The following is an 18,690-nucleotide window of genomic DNA, read 5'->3' as shown; positions in this document are numbered from 1 at the left end:
TACCTTGACAGGGTTGAATTCAATCCAGTGTTTTCACTGAGTGGCTACTCTTCAGTGGGGTCTTTGACAGTGAGCTCCGAGGGCAGGACCCACAGCTCAGGCTGGGGTCACTTCGGTGTGAGGGCAGGCCAAGGGGTGGGGGGGGGGGGGGGGGGGGGGGGGGGGGGGGGGGAGCCTGCTGTGAAATTCTGTATGGTGGCACAGTGGTGAGCACTGCTACTTCACAGCGTCAGGGGCCCAGGTTCAATTCCGGCTTGGGGGGGGGGGGGGGGGGGGGGGGGGTCACTGTCTGTGTGGAGTTTGCACGTTCTCCCCGGTTTCTGCGCGGGCTTCTTCTGGGTGTTCTGGGTCGCACAGTCCAAAGGTGTGCAGGTTAGGTGGATTGGCCATGCTAAATTGTCTCTTAGCGTCCAAGGGTTGGGTGGGGTTATGGGGTTACAGGGATTGGGTGAGGGAGGGTTAGGGTGTTATTTTTTGAGGGTCGGTACACACCTAATGGACCGAATGGCCTGATTCTGCACTGTAGGGATTCTCTGATTCTACAATCGTGGCTCTTGCCTCATACCCTTGACATCTTTTAGATTCCCCCTTAAATTTACTCACTGTCCCAGCAGCCTCAGCACTTTGGGGTAGCCAGTCCCACAGATTGGCAAACCTTTGGGAGAAGTAGTTTCTCTTGAACTCCGTGCACGGTAGCACAGTGGTTAGCATTGTTGCTTCACAGCCCTAGGGTCCCAGGTTCAATTCCGGCTCGGGTAACTGTCTGTGCGGAGTCTGCACGTTCTCCCCGTGTCTGCCTGGGTTTCCTCCGGCTGCTCCGGTTTCCTCCCACAGTCCAAAGATGTCCAGGTTAGGTGGATTGGCCATTCTGAATTCTCTCTCCGTGTACCCGAGCAGGTGCCGGAATGTGGTGACTAGGGGCTTTTCACAGTAACTTTATTGCAATGTTAATGTAAGCCTACTTGTGACAATAATAAAGATTATTATTATTAAAATTTGAGTTGGCAGAGGCACCATCTCCTGATTCCAGGAAGGATATGTTTCCCAGCTCGCAGTGCTCCGCGTTGGGCAATCCCGCCGTGACTGATGACACCTCCTGGGTGTGTTTTTGAACTATTATCGGCTTCATCTGAATAACTTGCTGAACACGAGCAGGAGGCTGAAGATAGAGAAAACAGGATCAGTGTAAACAGAGAGGTGGAGCAGTATGTGTGGGAGGGAGGAGCTGGGACAAATTGCCCGGTCTCTCTCCAAGGTCACTTTGCTGTAACCTCCTCAATCCTGTCGCCAGGCGGACGAGAGGAAAACCCGCCTTCTGGAAAAAGCTGTTCTGACTTGTGCAGGCTGCTGGAATGTCGGCTGCTGCTCTGTTACCTGGAACTGGAGGCTGTCATTACCACTCTCGCCAGTTAAATCCTGCCCTCTCTTTTTAGAAACAGGGAGAGGACAAATATTTCAGAATGGCTTTCGAGGGGGTAAAGAAGTTGAGAACAAACATGCATTTCCACAATGCCTTCCATGACCTTGGGATGTCCCAGAGTACTTTGTAGCCACTGAAATCCTGTTTGAGAGGCAGTCTCTGGGTGAAGGAGCAGAGTGGAGGGCTGAAGGACAGATTACCTCCTTGATTTCACTCCCTCTGCTGGTTCCTTCAGATGACGCAACCCCTGTACTTCAATCACATTCATTTTTAAATGAAATTAAAGTATTTTATTCCCAAATGTAAATCTTGTGTTTGGTGGGGGGGGGGGTTCAGTAAACATATAGGATTTCCTCGGTTTTGTCTGGTCTTTTCAGGAATTTCAGTTGCAGTCGTTGGCTCCCTTGTTGTACTATGTTGGGAGACATTTAACTGCAGCTTTGTGTGACGGCAGAGACTGGGTTTCCGACACCTGTCCCCGAAGTTACTCTGCTTTTTCATTCGTAGTCTTTTTCAACGAATCATAGAATTCCTGCAGTACAGAAAGAGGCCATTCAGCCCCTCTAGTCTGCATTGCCCTCTGAAAGAGCACCCTACCTAGCCCCATCCCCCTGTCCTATCCCCGTAACCCCAACCTAACACAGAATGACACAGAATTTACAGTGCAGAAGGAGGCCATTCGGCCCATCGATTCTGCACCGGACCCTGGAAAGAGCACGCTACTCAAGCCCACACCTCCACCATATCCCCATACTTAACACCCCAACCTCATAACCCCGCCATATCTTTTTTGGACACGGAGGGCAATTTAGCATACCCAGTCCTCCTACCGCTCCACATCTTTGGACTGTGGGAGGAAACCGGAGCACCCGGAGGAAACCCACGTAGGCACCAGGAAAAAGTGCAAACTCGGCACAGACAGTGACCCAAGGCCGATCCCTGGCACTGTGAGGTAGCAGTGCTAACCACTGTGCCAACCTGGGTCCCTGACGCTGTGAGGTAGCTGTGCTAACCACTGTGCCACCGAGGCATCAAAATGTACAGCGTAGAGGGAAGTCATTTGGCCCATTGTGTCGGTGGGGTGTTCTACTCACCCCCTTGTCCTTACCGTGCGTTGAGAACTTCCCTTCCTTTCGCAGATGTGACGGTCTCCGGTTGAGATAAAGCGCTCCGAGCTTTTCCACTCTCCGTGCAGAGCAGCATCTCTCAATGTCAGATTTTAAATTGATGATTCCTCCTTTGCGAATCAGAGAAGATGGTTGATCCTTGTCAAAATCCTTCACAGTTTAAAAAAAACCCCTATTAAATGTCCTTGCTTTCCGTGCCCTGTTGCAGTTGGCTATTGATTTTTGTTCAGCTCCGAAGGAGTTTGGATCATGTTTCTGAGAAAAAGCTAGTTCGAGTTGGTTAAGAACTCCCAGTTTAAAGTTTGCTTTGCCTCAGCCAGCAGAAAACTGGAGCTATGGCGAGGCACAAATCAGGAGTGTGATCATAGAATCCATACGGTGCAGAAAGAGGCCATTCGGCCCATCGAGTCTGCACTGGCCCTTGGAAAGAGCACCCTACTTAGGCCTATCCCTCCACCCTATCTCTGTAACCCAGTAACCCCACCTAATCTTTTGGACACTAAGGGACATTTATCATGGCCAATCCACCTAACCAGCACATCTTTGGACCGTGGGAGGAAACCGGAGCACCCGGAGGAAACTGAAACAGACACGGGGAAGACGTGCAAACTCCACACAGACAGTGATCCGAGGCGGGAATTGAACCTGGGTCCCTGGATCTGTGAAGCAGCAGTGCTAACCACTGTGCCACCATGCCGCCCAATGTGGAGAGTATGTGATGACATACTCCCCACTTGCCTGAATGAGTGCTGCTCCAACAGCTTAACACCATCCAGGAAAAAGCAGCCCCTTACACAAACATTGAAACCCACCACCACCGACGCACAATAGTGCCAACTACAAGATGCCCTGCAGGAACTCAACCAAGGCTCCACAGGCAGCACCATCCAACTCCATGACCGCTACCATCTAGAAGGACCACAGCAGATACCTGGGAACCCCACCATCTGGAGGTTCCCCTCCAAGTCACTCACCACCCGAACAGCACAGTGGGTGTACCTACACCTCAGGGACTGCAGCAGTTCAAGGTGGCAGCTCACCACCACCTTCTGAAGGGCAACTAGGGATGGGCAATAAATGCCGGCCTAACCAGCGACACGCATTTCCCAAGAATTACTTTTTAAGAAAAAAAACTATAACCAGTCAGCTTCTGTTTAATGTCTAAAGCCTCTATTCTAACCCCTTCCAGGCCCTGCTCGATGTTAATGGGCTATCCTCAGAGTTACAATACATTTTAACCGTTGGCTATGTCCAGTTCACTTGTGTTCCGGTATCTGCTACAGAGAGTAAGTTGCCTCTTGTAGATCTCACTGTCTCATGCCCAGATAATAAAGCTGGATTCTCAGAGACAATGTCCCGCTGAGGGCAGTGTCAGGTTAAGATGAAGCTGAGAAAATACCCGATGTAAGAGCAGCCAGAAATGTGGCGAGCCGTTAGTCTGACTGGTGAAGACATGGGCCATTCGTTGTTCCTGGTGTGAGTGAGTACGGCCCAGTTAAAGGCAAGCTGCTGGTTTGGTGAAATGCTGAATTATCAGCAAATGTAACACGGAGGTCATTAAAAATCCCGGTAACTTTTGCACACACTGTAGGTGTGACCGGCCGCTCAAACCCTCACCCGACAAGGAATGTGTCTGTGCTTCCCCCCTCTCTGTGCAAAGCTATTTTTTTTTAGAATTGTGTCTTCCCCTCACTAGGGGGAGAGGGTGAAACAGAATCCCCACCCCACTCTGCCCTTTGGTTGTGCTCCTCCCCTGTCTCCTCTCGGCCTCTCCCCACCTCTCTCCTGAAAACTACATTTCCCTTACACTGCAGTCTAGTGTCAGGTGGCAGTTTTCCCAGTTGACCAGATATTTTGTGTCCACCCCTGGCAGTGTCCTGTGCCGTGGACCTTGTCCATTCTCCGTACGGGAAGTGGCGACGTTCCAGCAGGCTGTTTGGGAGTGGATGTTCAGCTGCGTGCCCTTTGATGTTGCTATTTTATTCTAATGGTATGCTGATTCTGTCCCCCAGCAGGTGGCAAAGCGATTATGGATGGCAGTCCCTTCTTATCTGAAGCGAATGCTGAGAGAATTGTGAACACTCTGTGCAAGGTGCGAGGTGCTGCTCTCAAACTGGGTCAGATGCTCAGCATTCAAGGTGAGTGACGCTGCCTCGATTTCTTATCCAAAATGACTGCCCAATGTGCATTTAACTCCCCCAGTGTGGAGGAGACAAACTGCATAAAACGTTGCCGTAGTAACAGGAAACGGAGGGCAATGGTCGATGCCCTTGCTAATGGAAAGTTGCTTCAAGTGGTGCTCAGCGTTGTATATTAACGATTTGGTTGTGAATCTGGGGGACGCCATTGGGAAATTTGCAGATGACACCAAGATTGGCCGAGTGGTGGACAGTGTAGAGGATAGCTATAATCTCCAAAATGATATAAATGGGTAGGTGGAGTGGGCGATAAAGTTGCTGATGGAATTTAACACATGAATTTAACCTCATGACAAGTGAGGTCATGCATTTAGGGAGGTCAAACCGTTGTAGGGAGCACACAATAAATGGGAATAAACTAAGAGGGGTAGATGGTGTGAGATCTTAGCGTACAGGTACACAGGTCCCTAAAGGCAGCAGTTCAAGTAGCCAAGATTGTTAAGAAAGCATATAGAATGCTGTCCTTCATTGGCAAGAGGTATTGAATATAAAAGTAAGGATATAATGTTGGAATTGTATTAAACACCGGTGAGGCCATAGCTGGCGTATTGCGTGGAGTTCTGGCCACCACATTATAGACAGGACGTAATTGCTCTGGAGAGAGTGTGCAGGAGGTTTACAAGAATGTTGCCAGGGATAGAAAAGTGTAGCTACGAGGAGAGATTGGATAGACTGGGGTGATTTTCCTCAGAGCACAGTGTGAGGGGTGACTTGATTGTGTACAAAATTAAGAGCGGAAAAGAGGGGAAGAGATAGAGTGGAAAAGGTAAAATAGTTTCCCTTGGTGGAGAATTCTAGAACCAGGGGACATAGATTCAAGATCAGTGGCAGAAGGTGTAGAGGAGACAAGAGGAAGAATGTTTTTTACACAGAGGGTAGTGGGAGTCTGGAATTCACTGCCTGAGTTGGTGGTGAAGGCAGAGCCCTAAACTCTTTTTTTTTTTAAAGTACCTGGATCTGCACCTTAAGTGCTGTAAGCTACAGGGCTGTGCATCGGGTGCAGGAAGGTGGGATTAGAAAGTGCTTGGATCTGCACCTTAAGTGCTGTAAGCTACAGGGCTGTGCATCGGGTGCAGGAAGGTGGGATTAGAAAGGGCACCATGGTGTCCTCGGGCTGGCATGGAGAAGATGGGCTGAATGGCCTCCTGTTCTAACTTGCCTATGGTTCTCAGAGCGGCGGCTGCAGGTATGCTGCCCTGTCAGAGGTGTTGTCTTTTTGATGAAACCTTAAGCTGATGCCCTGTCTGCACTCTTTAAGGTGACCTATTCGAAGAAGGGCAGGTGAGACCTTCCTGGTGTCCTGGACCAATATTTATTCATTAACCAACCCCTGAAGAAATAATCTGGCCATTATACATTGCTGTTTGTGCCAGCTTGCTGTCCACAAATTGGCTTTTTAAAAATAATCTTTATTGTCACAAGCAGGCTTACATTGCAATGAAGTTACTGTGAAAATCCCCTAGTTGCCACACCCCGGCGCCTGTTCAGGTACACAGAGGGAGAATTCAGAATGTCCAAATTACCTAACAAGCACGAGTTTCGGCACTTGTGGGAGGAAACCGGAGCACCCGGAGGAAACCCACACAGACACGGGGAGAACGTGCAGACTCCGCACAGACAGCGACCCAGCGGGGAATCGAACCTGGGATCCTGGTGCTGTGAAGCCATAGTGCTAACCGCTGTGCTACCGTGCTGCCGTCTTTCCTGATTTACAACAGTGACCGTTCCAAATTTGCCGATGGTATAAAAATAGGAAAGCATGTAGTGAGGAGGATGCAAAGAGTCCGATAAAGGGATTTAGATATGTTAAATGAGTGTGCAGAAATGTGGCAGAAATGTGGCAGATGGAGTCACAGTAACTTCATTGAGCCTTCTTGTGACAATAAGTTATTATTATTAGTGTGGAAAAATACGAGGTTGTCCACTTTGGCAGGAAAAACAGTAAAGCGGAATATTATTTAAATCAAGAGAAACTACAGAATGTTGGCATGCTGGTACAGAGGGTAATTAGGAAGGCAAATGGAATGTTAGTCTTTATCACAAGGGGATGGAGTATAAAACAGGGCATTGTTGAGACCACACATAGAGTACTGTGTACAGTTTTGGTCTCCTTATTCAAGCAGTGATATACTTGCCTTTGAAGAAGTTGAGAGAAGGTTTACGAGGTTGATTCCTGGTGTGAAGGGGTTGCCTGAGGAGGGAAGGTTGAGTAGGTTGGGCCTATATTCACTGGGGTTTAATAATAATATAATAATTGCTTATTGTCATGAGTAGGCTTCAATGAAGTTACTGTGAAAAGCCCCTAGTTGCCACATTCCGGCGCCTGTTCTGGGAGGCTGGTGCGGGTATTGAACCGTGCTGCTGGCATTGTTCTGCATTACAAGTCAGCTGTTTAGCCCACTGTGCTAAACCAGCCCCAAGAAGAATGAGAGGTGCAGCTCCAGGACTGGGCTCATCAGCCACGCAGGAACCCACAGGACTCGTGACCAGTAACAAGGGGGTTTCTCAATTGGACAATCATACTCATTAGCGAGTGATCGCCGACAAAATTTTGGAACATGCAAGATGGTATAGAAATGCAAGTCTTTCATTTTTGACCGTATTAGCAGGGGGTATCGTCACAGACAGGACAGGGAAATGTGGACAGCAGCCAAAAATCTATTGACTTTTGGCCAAATGTTCCCGTCCCTTCCGCGATGATGCCCACCCTTGGCAGGCCGGAAAATCCCACGACACTCCGGAAGATCCCGCAGAGCTCAACCGCTCAAAGATGCAAACCAATTTGATGGTACCGCATCTCTCCATTGTATGACTGGGTGTTTCACACTTCTACCCCATCTGCAAGTTTGCTAACGACACGACCGTAGTGGGTCGGATCTTGAACGACGATGAATCAGAATACAGGAGGGAGATAGAGAACCTGGTGGAGTGGTGCAGCGACAACAATCTCTTCCTCACTGCCAGCAAAACTAAAGAGCTGGTCATTGACTTCAGGAAGCAAAGTACTGTACACACCCCTGTCAGCATCAACGGAGCCGAGGTGGAGATGGTTAGCAGTTTCAAATTCCTAGGGGTGCACATCTCCAAAAATCTGTCCTGGTCCACCCACGTCGACGCTACCACCAAGAAAGCACAACAGCGCCTATACTTCCTCAGGAAACTAAGGAAATTTGGCATGTCCACATTAACTCTTACCAACTTTTACAGATGCACTATAGAGAGCATCCTATCGGGCTGCATCACAGCCTGGTATGGCAACTGCTCGGCCCAGGACCGCAAGAAACTTGAGAGAGTTGTGAACACAGCCTAGTCCATCTCACAAACCTGCCTCCCACCCATTGACTCCATCTATATCTCCCGCTGCCTTGGGAAAGCGGGCAGCATAATTAAACACCCCTCTGACCCGGCTTACTCACTCTTCCAACTTCTTCCATCGGGCAGGAGATACAGAAGTCTGAGAACACGCACGAACAGACTCAAAAACAGCTTCTTCCCCGCTGTTACCAGACTCCTAAACGACCCTCTTATGGACTGAACTGATCTCTTCACACATCTTCTGTACTGAGTAATACTACAGTCCATATACTTCACCCGATGCCTGTGTATACGTATTTACGTTGTGTATTTTATGTTTGCCCTGTGTATTTTTTTTCATGTATGGAACGATCAGTCTGGACGTTATGCAGAACAATACTTTTCAGTATCTCGGTACACATGACAGTAAACAAACCCAACTTCAAATGTCTTCACTGGGATTAATACTACTCTCCCAGCCATACTCTAAGGCAGTATAGGTTAGAAATAGGACCCACAGTATCAAGGTCCTGGAATAGAATACATTTAGCTTGAAATAAGTTGACAGTTGTGATCAATTTTGTGTACCAATTTGAGGAAGATTGGTGCACGAGTGGACCATTCCTCCTATTGAACCTGTTCTGCTATTTATTTAGATCATGGCTGATCTCAACTTAACTCCCGTGTCTGACATGGAGGGATTTGAGCACCATGAAATTTTAAACTTCATTCCCTGGTCAACGTCTGGTGTGAAACTAGAATGAGCGATAAACTAGCCCAGGAAATCTTCGTCTTCCCTTTCCCAAAAGCAACAAATGTTTGTTTTGCCATTAAAATCATTGTTCTATTATCCGTTCACTGATGACCGTATTTAAAAAAATGTTGTGATGACGCTTGAACTCTCAACATTTTGGTCACGAGTCAAACTCCATAACTACTCAGCTGCCTTACTGTATGTGACGTCACACATAGAACATAGAACAGCACAGCACAGAACAGGCCCTTCGGCCCTCGATGTTGTGCTGAGCATTGTCCGAAACCAAGATCAAGCTATCCCACTCCCTGTCATTCTGGTGTGCTCCATGTGCCTATCCAATAACCGCTTGAAAGTTCCTAAAGTGTCCGACTCCACTATCACAGCAGGCAGTCCATTCCACAACCTAACCACTCTCTGAGTAAAGAACCTACCTCGGACATCCCTCCTATATCTCCCACCCTGAACCTGATAGTTATGTCCCCTTGTAACGGCTGCATCCACCCGAGGAATCTGAACGTCCACCCTATCTATCCCCCTCATCATCTTATAAACCTCTATTAAGTCGCCTCTCATCCTCCTCCGCTCCAAAGAGAAAAGCCCTAGCTCCCTCAACCATTCCTCATAAGGCCTATCCTGCAAACCAGGCAGCATCCTGGTTAATCTCCTTTGCACCCTTTCCAATGCTTCCACATCCTTCCTATAATGAGGTGACCAGAACTGCACACACGGCTCTTCATGTGGAGGTGAGGAACTCCCATGATGATTTTGAATGGGAGACTGTCAGAGGAATGATGCAGGAATAGAGAACAGGAGGAAAAGTTGGAATGGACCTGGGTGGAGAGTGTGCTTTACAGAATGAGGGAACAAGAATGGAGATAACAGGAGCATCTTGGTGGGAGGACTGGTGATAGCAGTGTGTGAACGATTGAAATGTACCTTGGTGCACAACAGCAGTCCCGAGGGGTGGAAGTTGGACCAGTGAGCAAACACCTCTCATGTTGAACTAGCTCCTTCACAACAGCACAGGATAAGGGAAGGCAGCTACCCAAATGGTACAAAACAGCAAAAACAATGAAATCCAGTGAGTCTGGAAGAAAGGAATGGAAGTTCAGACTCCACTATCCTTCAACAGGGGTTTCACTCCATATCCACAAAGAATAGATCCAGATACTTTCAAATGGTGCGGCAAGAACTGTGTACCAGCAGAAAGACTTGGGCTCTAATTAGAGAAATTACTGTAGTGGTGATAATTTGGAAGGCTAATGGAATGCCGGCCTCTAGGCTGGATGGCTATTATCCAAAGTTCTGGTTAGACCTCATCTGGAATGTTGCCTTCAGTTATGAACTCCACATCTTAGAATCATAGAATTTATGATGCAGAAGGAGGCCTTCAGGCCCATCGAGTCTGCACTGGCCCTTGGAAAGAGCACCCTACCTAAGCCCACACCCCCCCCCACCCTATCCGCGTAGACCAGTAACCCCACCCAACCTTTTTGTTTTTGGACACGAAGGGCAATTTAGCGTGGCAAATCCACCTAACCACATCTTTGGACTGTGGGAGGAAACCGGAGCACCCGGAGGAAACCCACGCACACACGGGGAGAACGTGCAGACTCCGCACAGACAGTGACCCAAGCCGGGAATCGAACCTGGGACCCTGGAGCTGTGAAGCAACAGTGCTAACCACTGAGCTACTGTGCTACCCACTTCGAAAGGAAATGCTGACAGTGACGGGGAAGCAATCTAGAATCAGCAGAATAATAGCAGGACTAAAGAAGTTAAATTGTGACAACAGGTTTCGTAGCAAGGCTTGCATCTCATGTGATTATAGAAGATCAAGTGAAATGAAATGAAATGAGTAGTGATCTAATTGGGCTGTTCGGATAATTAAAGGAATTGCTGAGTTTATAGATATTGGACATGATTTAACCACCGCCTTGCGCCCCGTGTGGATCTGTGCCGATTACTCAGCGGGAAAGGCCAAAATCGAGATTCGCGTCAGGCGTAAATCAGTTTGCCGTCTAACCGGCCCACCCCCGATGGCGAGTTCCGGGTCTCACCCCGGTATGGCGAGCATTTCATTAACCCAAATTTGCATTAATTTCCAGCTCATTAGCCAGATTGAAATCGAATACAAAGGCCTCCCGGGAATTAACCGGCTACCCAGCGAGAGATCACGCGGGCGTTGTTTAGCGCTCCTTTTTAATAACGTGAAGCTGGCGCAAGGGCTGCTGAGGGGTCTGAGGAGGTGAGTAGCCATTTCCATTTTAGGGTCTGCAGCTCCACAGGCACTGGAGCTGCTGGTAGGCTTGGCAGGGAGTATGCATGGCTGCTACAACCCGGGACACTCGGGATCCCCGGCGCTTTTGAGGACCATCCCAGTATGATGGGTTGCCCCCCCCCCCCCACCCCACTGCCAGACTACCTAGTTCCACCCTCTCAGGGTCTGTGTCTCATCACCCCAGCACGATGGGCCTGTGTCGACACGGTCAGCGGGTCAATGTACCAGACAGAAGACTGATGATCACTCACTGTGAGGTTAGCTCTGGTGTTCCTCCGATTCTGCCAAAGTCTGACTGCTGAGGGTGCACTCGCACCCATCCTCTGACCAGGGTCTGCATTGGGGGCGTCTGATCTTGGATCACTATGCCCGGGGGCGGGCGGTGCGGAGGTCGACTGGAGGTGCGGGCAGGCTCTCTTTGTAGATTAGCGTGTTGGTGGCTTCACATGTATCAGGTGTAACGTATTGTTATTGTGAACATTTCCATTTCCCTAGCAACAGAGAGTGACCACCCTCAGTCCCCAATCTGTGATCCTCAATCTTGATCTTGTGTGATCCAGTGCTATGTCTAGGTGTGTCCCAGGATGTGCATCCGAGGTGGGGGCAGTCTGCTGCTTATCGCGCCCTGTGGCTTTTGATACCCATGGCGGAGGACCTGAACCAACTTGCTGGTGTCACTGCCTCCGCTGTGCCAAGCAGTTCTGCCCTTGAGACGCGCCGGTGTCAAGAGGAGGGGCAGATTCGGAAGAACTGATGACTGGAGTTATCTCCTTGGTGACCTCCAGCGCTTCCTCCTCCCTGGCAGTGCCGCTCGGGCCCTGGGGGTCCCCAGGGGACAGACAGGCAGCTGGATGAGCTACAGAGGCCTCTGGGTCATCAGGCTCTGCCAGTCCTCGTTCTTCCCCGTTGTCGGCTCCATGGTGTCAACGCCCACGCTGATGCTCCTCAATGACTGCATCATAGTATTTGCAGTGCAGAAAGAGGCCATCGAGTCTGCACTGGCCCTTGGAAAGAGCACCCGACCTAATCCCACACCTCCATCCTATCCCAGTAACCCCACCTAACCTTTTTTCATCACTAAGGACAATTTATCATGCCCAATCCACCTAACTGGACCTTACTGACCCATCTTTGGACTGTGGGAGGAAACCGGAGCACCCGGAGGAAACCCACCAGACACGGGGAGAATGTGCAGACTCGGCACAGACAGCGATCCAAGCCGCGAATCGAACCTGAGAACCGTGAGCTGTGACACAACTGTGTTAACCACTGTGCTAGCGTGCCGCCCGTACTGTGCTAGCGTGCTAGCGTGCAACCGTACTGTGCTACCGTGCTGCCCGTACTGTGCTAGCGTGCAACCGTACTGTGCTAGCGTGCAGCCCGTACTGTGCTACCGTGCAGCCCGTACTGTGCTAGCGTGCAACCGTACTGTGCTAGCGTACTTCCCGTACTGTGCTACCGTGCAGCCCGTACTGTGCTAGCGTACTTCCCGTACTGTGCTAGCGTGCTGCCCGTACTGTGCTAGCGTGCTGCCCGTACTGTGCTAGCGTGCAGCCCGTACTGTGCTAGCGTGCCGCCTGTACTGTGCTAGCGTGCAGCCCGTACTGTGCTAGCGTGCAGCCCGTACTGTGCTAGCGTGCCGCCCGTACTGTGCTAGCGTGCCGCCCGTACTGTGCTAGCGTGCCGGCCGTACTGTGCTAGCGTGCCGCCCGTACTGTGCTAGCGTGCCGCCCGTACTGTGCTAGCGTACTTCCCGTACTGTGCTAGCGTACTTCCCGTACTGTGCTACCGTGCAGCCCGTACTGTGCTAGCGTGCAGCCCGTACTGTGCTAGCGTGCAGCCCGTACTGTGCTACCGTGCAGCCCGTACTGTGCTAGCGTACTTCCCGTACTGTGCTACCGTGCAGCCCGTACTGTGCTAGCGTGCAGCCCGTACTGTGCTAGCGTACTTCCCGTACTGTGCTACCGTGCAGCCCGTACTGTGCTAGCGTGCCGCCCGTACTGTGCTAGCGTGCCGCCCGTACTGTGCTAGCGTGCCGCCCGTACTGTGCTAGCGTGCCGCCCGTACTGTGCTACCGTGCAGCCCGTACTGTGCTAGCGTGCCGCCCGTACTGTGCTACCGTGCTGCCCGTACTGTGCTACCGTGCTGCCCGTACTGTGCTACCGTGCAGCCCGTACTGTGCTAGCGTGCAGCCCGTACTGTGCTACCGTGCTGCCCGTACTGTGCTACCGTGCAGCCCGTACTGTGCTACCGTGCAGCCCGTACTGTGCTACCGTGCAGCCCGTACTGTGCTACCGTGCAGCCCGTACTGTGCTACCGTGCAGCCCGTACTGTGCTACCGTGCAGCCCGTACTGTGCTAGCGTGCAGCCCGTACTGTGCTACCGTGCAGCCCGTACTGCGCTACCGTGCTGCCCGTACTGCGCTACCGTGCAGCCCATCCTGTGCTACCGTGCAGCCCGTACTGTGCTACCGTGCTGCCTGTACTGTGCTACCGTGCTGCCCGTACTGTGCTACCGTGCAGCCCGTACTGTGGTGCCTTGCCGCCCCTACTGTTCTAACGTGTCGCCCATGCTCTACAATGCCTCGGCAACGTCCACCTGCATCTACGACATGTTCCTCAGCAACTGGTTGGCACAGACTGAGCCATGCCTTGGGCACCACCACTCAAGATGCTGACCTCGTGCTCCAGGCTTTCCACTATGGTCACCACCCTAGCCTCGGTGCCACGGTGTTGGCATCATCTCCTGCGCCCTTAGCCTTTCGGACCCCTCCAATCAGCTATACACTCTGGAATGTCGCTGGCATTCCCCTCCTGAATCTCTCGGCCACGTCCTAACATCTGCAACAGCTCGGGATCTGACTGGGACTCAGCTGTGTCCTGGGATCCAGCAGACCTCCGACTGCCGACTGCCTTGGATGTTCCTGCGCCCACCCAATGTGTATCAGCGGCTGTGTGGTGCTCACCAGATTGTGCCCCAGAAACCTGTCCACTAATATCACCCACTCTGGGCTATTGGAAGGTGGGGTTGATAGCTGTGATGCCTCGATGGTGGTCTCAGAGCTCTTCTCTGAGGTGGTCTGTTTGGGAGGGGCGGGGGGGGGGCTGTTCTTGTTCGCTGGTGGTACATGCTCTCTCTTCGGACAACCCCTCGATTTCCAGGGCCCATTACCCACGGGGGACTCTAATCTCTGGAACTCCACCCCCGTCTTGGCCATTTCCCGCTTATTGTGGACTTATACTGCGGGGCCAAAGAGAGGCCTTTGTGAGCCATGTGCTTGATAGATCAGTGGGGTCTATAACAGGTGGCATGTGTGGGCACCACACCTGGACACTGCACCTGGTGCCGGGGAGGGAGGGGAGAGTTTGGGGATTTGGGGGGTGGCAAGCGGAACTGATACCAGGAAAGAGGTGGAGCTGGGTGGAGGTTGTTGGTCTTTTTCCAACATTAGACTGTGGTCCCCCGGTCATGCTGCCCGCACTGACTGGCACTGCCTCCCAGGCAGCATTGCTGACCCTGCCGCTGGTCCCCTTGGTCATGCTGCCCACACTGACTGGCACTGCCTCCCAGGCAGCATTGCTGACCCTGCCGCTGATCCCCATGGTCATGCTGCCCACACTGACTGGCACTGACTGGCACTGCCTCCCAGGCAGCATTGCTGACCCTGCTGCTGGTCCCCCTGGTCATGCTGCCCGCACTGACTGGCACTGCCTCCCAGGCAGCATTGCTGACCCTGCCGCTGATCCCCATGGTCATGCTGCCCGCACTGACTGGCACTGCCTCCCAGGCAGCATTGCTGACCCTGCCGCTGGTCCCCCTGGTCATGCTGCCCACACTGACTGGCACTGACTGGCACTGCCTCCCAGGCAGCATTGCTGACCCTGCCGCTGGTTCCCCCTGGTCATGCTGCCCACACTGACTGGCACTGACTGGCACTGACTGGCACTGCCTCCCAGGCAGCATTGCTGACCCTGCCGCTGACCCCCTGGTCATGCTGCCCGCACTGACTGGCACTGACTGGCACTGCCTCCCAGGCAGCATTGCTGACCCTGCCGCTGATCCCCCTGGTCATGCTGCCCACACTGACTGGCACTGACTGGCACTGCCTCCCAGGCAGCATTGCTGACCCTGCCGCTGGTCCCCCTGGTCATGCTGCCCACACTGACTGGCACTGCCTCCCAGGCAGCATTGCTGACCCTGCCGCTGATCCCCCTGGTCATGCTGCCCACACTGACTGGCACTGACTGGCACTGCCTCCCAGGCAGCATTGCAGACCCTGCCGCTGGTCCTTAGACCCCCTCAGGGGAACGGGATGCTCCGCGTCTCATTCACGGAATTGAGGAGCCTGTGCAGATGGGCATCAGCAAAGCGAGGAGCAGGTCTGCGCGCTGCCATGCTTGTGTGCTGACTGGGAGTGAGTGGTTAGGGAGCAGCTTCCCCTTGTTAGTGGCGAGAAACTGAGTCACGAGTCGGGAGAATCTGTTTTGATTGAATGGGTTTTGTTTTTGCCCATTCCTAATTGCCTTGAGTTGCTTGCTGGGCCTATTCAGAGGGCAGTTCGAGTCAACCACATGAAATGAAATGAAAATCGCTTATTGTCACAAGTAGGCTTCAAATGAAGTTACTGTGAAAAGCCCCTAGTCGCCACATTCCGGCGCCTGTTCGGGGAGGCCGGCACGGGAATTGAACCGTGCTGCTGGCCTGCCTTGGTCTGCTTTCAAAGCCAGCGATTTAGCCCAGTGTGCTAAACAGCCACATTGCTGTGGGTCTGGAGTCATGTGCAGGCCAGACCGGGTAAGGACAGCAGATTTCCTTCCCTAATGGACATTAGTGAACCAGATGGGTTTATACGACAATCCACAATGGTCGACATTAGATTTTTAATTCCAGATTCTTATTGAATTCCAATTTTGCCTTCTGCCATGGTGGGATTCGAACCTAGGACACCTGGATTACTAGTCCGCTGACAATACCACTACGCCACCGCCTAAGATCAGCTCCAGTGGCTGAACAGCCGCCTCCTGTTCCTACGATTTGCAGTAAGGAATGTTGCAGAGGAATCTGTGACTCGAGAACAAAGAACAAGCAGCACAGGAACAGGCCCTTCGGCCCTCCAAACCTGTACCGGTCATGATACCAACTTGGCCAAAACCCTCAGCACTTCCTTGTGCCGTATCCCTCTATACCCATCCTATCCATGTGTTTGTCAAGATCCTTTTTGAACAGCGTTAATGTATCAGCTTCCACAATCTCCCCTGGCAACGCGTTCCAGGCACTCGCCACCCTCTGTGTAAAAAAACCTGTCTCGCACGTCTCCTCTAAACTTTGCCCCACAGACCTTAAACCTATGCCCCCTGGTGACTGACCCCTCCACCCTGGGAAAGTGTGCCTGCCCATCCACTCTATCCATACCCCTCATAATCTTGGAGACCTCCATCAGGTCACTCCTCAACCTCCGTCTTTCTAATGAAAACAGTCCGAGTCTATTCAGCCTCTCCCCATAGCTAACACCCTCCAGGCCAGGCAACATCCTGGTTATAGCTCGTCTCGGCCGTCATACTGAGGCTCATTGTACCTCTGACTGTCTGGGAGCAATACCACAGGAGATCCGCTGATGTATTACTAATTTTATAATTTATGCCAATTTGGAATGGGAACTGTCTGTGCAATCTTACTGCGATGTAATTCCAGCTGTTTTCCTGGCTTTCTGACAGGGTTTTGCTGTCACTTCATTGAAAAAAGGAGCAGTTATGAGTCTAGGAGAAGGCACACATCTGGGATTAGGACAGTTTATTGCCCAATGTTGGCAGGCAGTGTAACGGTCAGAGAAGTGATGGAAAGCAAACATGTTATCCCATTCTTGTAACTTCCTGAGAGCGGAACACAAGGAGTTAATTGGGCCATTTTGCCAACGCAGGAAATCTCAGAAATTTCGACATGAGCTTTAATAAAGGAGGATGTCAAAAGGTGATCGGCTTTCTTCAATCAGACCCTGCAGGGGCTGGTTTAGCACAGTGGGCTAAACATCTGTCTTGTAAAGCAGAACAAGGCCAGCAGCGCAGGTTCAATTCCCGTACCAGCCTCCCCAAACAGGTGTCGGAATGTGGCGACTAGGGGCTTTTCACAGTAACTTTATTCAAGCCTACTTGTGACAGTAAGTGATTTTCATTCATTTTTCAAAGCTGCTTCTTGCATTGACATCCCTGGCGTACTTTTACAGCGAGCTCTGGGTTTGTTAACATCTCGCACTTTTTCTAATCAGTTTTTTTTTCATTTGTTGCTTGCTGTACAAAGGTTCATTGGATATCTTGTGTTCTAAACGCTGCTTCCTTCCCCTCCTCATGTCCTGTGTGGACAGGGACAACTCTATATGGTACAATTTACAGCCAGCTTATTCACATCGATGTGAAGGCTTGTTGATCACTGGTGGAAACCAGACAGTGTGTTTTTAAGCCACTGAGGTGACAGACTGTTTAGTGATGGTGAATTGCTCCCTGGTACATGGTTCAATTCATCACTGAGTTATTGACAAAACAAATGAAATATATACGGGGTCTTTAACATTGTAAAACACCCCACGGGCCCTGGGCCACTGGGGGAGGTATTAGGTCGGATGACTGAAGGTTTGTTCTAAGAGGCAGGTTTTAACGAGCATCTTAAGGAGGAGAGTGCGGTGGAGGGGTTTATGCAGGAAATTCCAGAGGTTAGACCCTGGGCTGCGAGTCCAGGGGAGATGGAATTTGGTGTGGGTAGCAGAGTGTTCGATAACCAAGTTTTACAGAGGGATGAATGTGGAGAACAGCCAGGAGTGGGCTGGAATAGTTGAGTCTCGAGGTGACAGAGGCATGGATGAGGGATTCCGGAGCAGGTAAGCTGAAAATGGAGTGGGAATAGGCAGTCCCATTGTCTCCAATTCCACCCGTTTAATACCAGAAGCCAGTGAGAGCCGTGTGAAAAATCAAATAAGTAGAGTTTGTCTTTTCCATGTTCAGGAAACATGAACATTCCCATTTAGCTAACGTGCAAGCTGTGGGATTGTTGGAGCAGTGACGGTGTTGGCTGACACAGCGAAGTGTTGACCAGAGTGAAGCTCACAGCCATGTCCCCACGTGGTGAACGTTGGGAGCACAGCTACTTTTCAGATAGTTTAATGACCTGCATTTTACTGCACAATGACATTTCAAAATGTTGTAGCTGAGATGAAATTTGAAATCTAGTAAACAATTGAAGCGGATGGTAATGTATTTGATGAGGGCTCAGCGATTGGTAAAATGGGCAGACAGATGGCAGAGACAGTTAATGCAGGTAAATGTGAAGTGAGACATTTTGGGAGGAACAAGACTGAAACATAAAATAAAGGGTACAACTTTAGAGGGGCTGTAGGAGCAGAGAGAGCTGGGGGGTAGGGGCAGAGAGAGCTGGGGGGGTAGGGGCAGAGAGAGCTGGGGGTGGGTGTAGGGGCAGAGAGAGCTGGGGGGGTGTAGGGGCAGAGAGAGCTGGGGGGGTGTAGGAGGAGAGAGAGCTGGGGGGTGTAGGGGCAGAGAGAGCTGGGCGGGGGGGTGGGGTAGGAGCAGAGAGAGCTGGGGGGAGTAGGGGCGGAGAGAGCTGAGGGG

General features: G+C 51.3%; 1 protein-coding gene across 1 annotated transcript in view; it reads left to right on the top strand.

The window, feature by feature from the left end:
- The window catches only part of LOC119966933 (atypical kinase COQ8A, mitochondrial-like), a 131,328-nt gene that overhangs the window by 78,688 nt on the left and 33,950 nt on the right, over positions 1-18,690 (top strand). Inside the window, exons 6-7 of the mRNA XM_038798891.1 lie at positions 4,560-4,685; positions 16,995-17,107. Of these exons, the coding sequence (XP_038654819.1) occupies positions 4,560-4,685; positions 16,995-17,107 (239 nt within the window). The remainder of the gene's footprint in view (positions 1-4,559; positions 4,686-16,994; positions 17,108-18,690) is intronic.

This window comes from Scyliorhinus canicula, chromosome 6, assembly GCF_902713615.1.
Source record: "Scyliorhinus canicula chromosome 6, sScyCan1.1, whole genome shotgun sequence".
NCBI lineage: Eukaryota > Metazoa > Chordata > Chondrichthyes > Carcharhiniformes > Scyliorhinidae > Scyliorhinus > Scyliorhinus canicula.
This window is presented reverse-complemented; position numbering and strand designations above follow the sequence as displayed.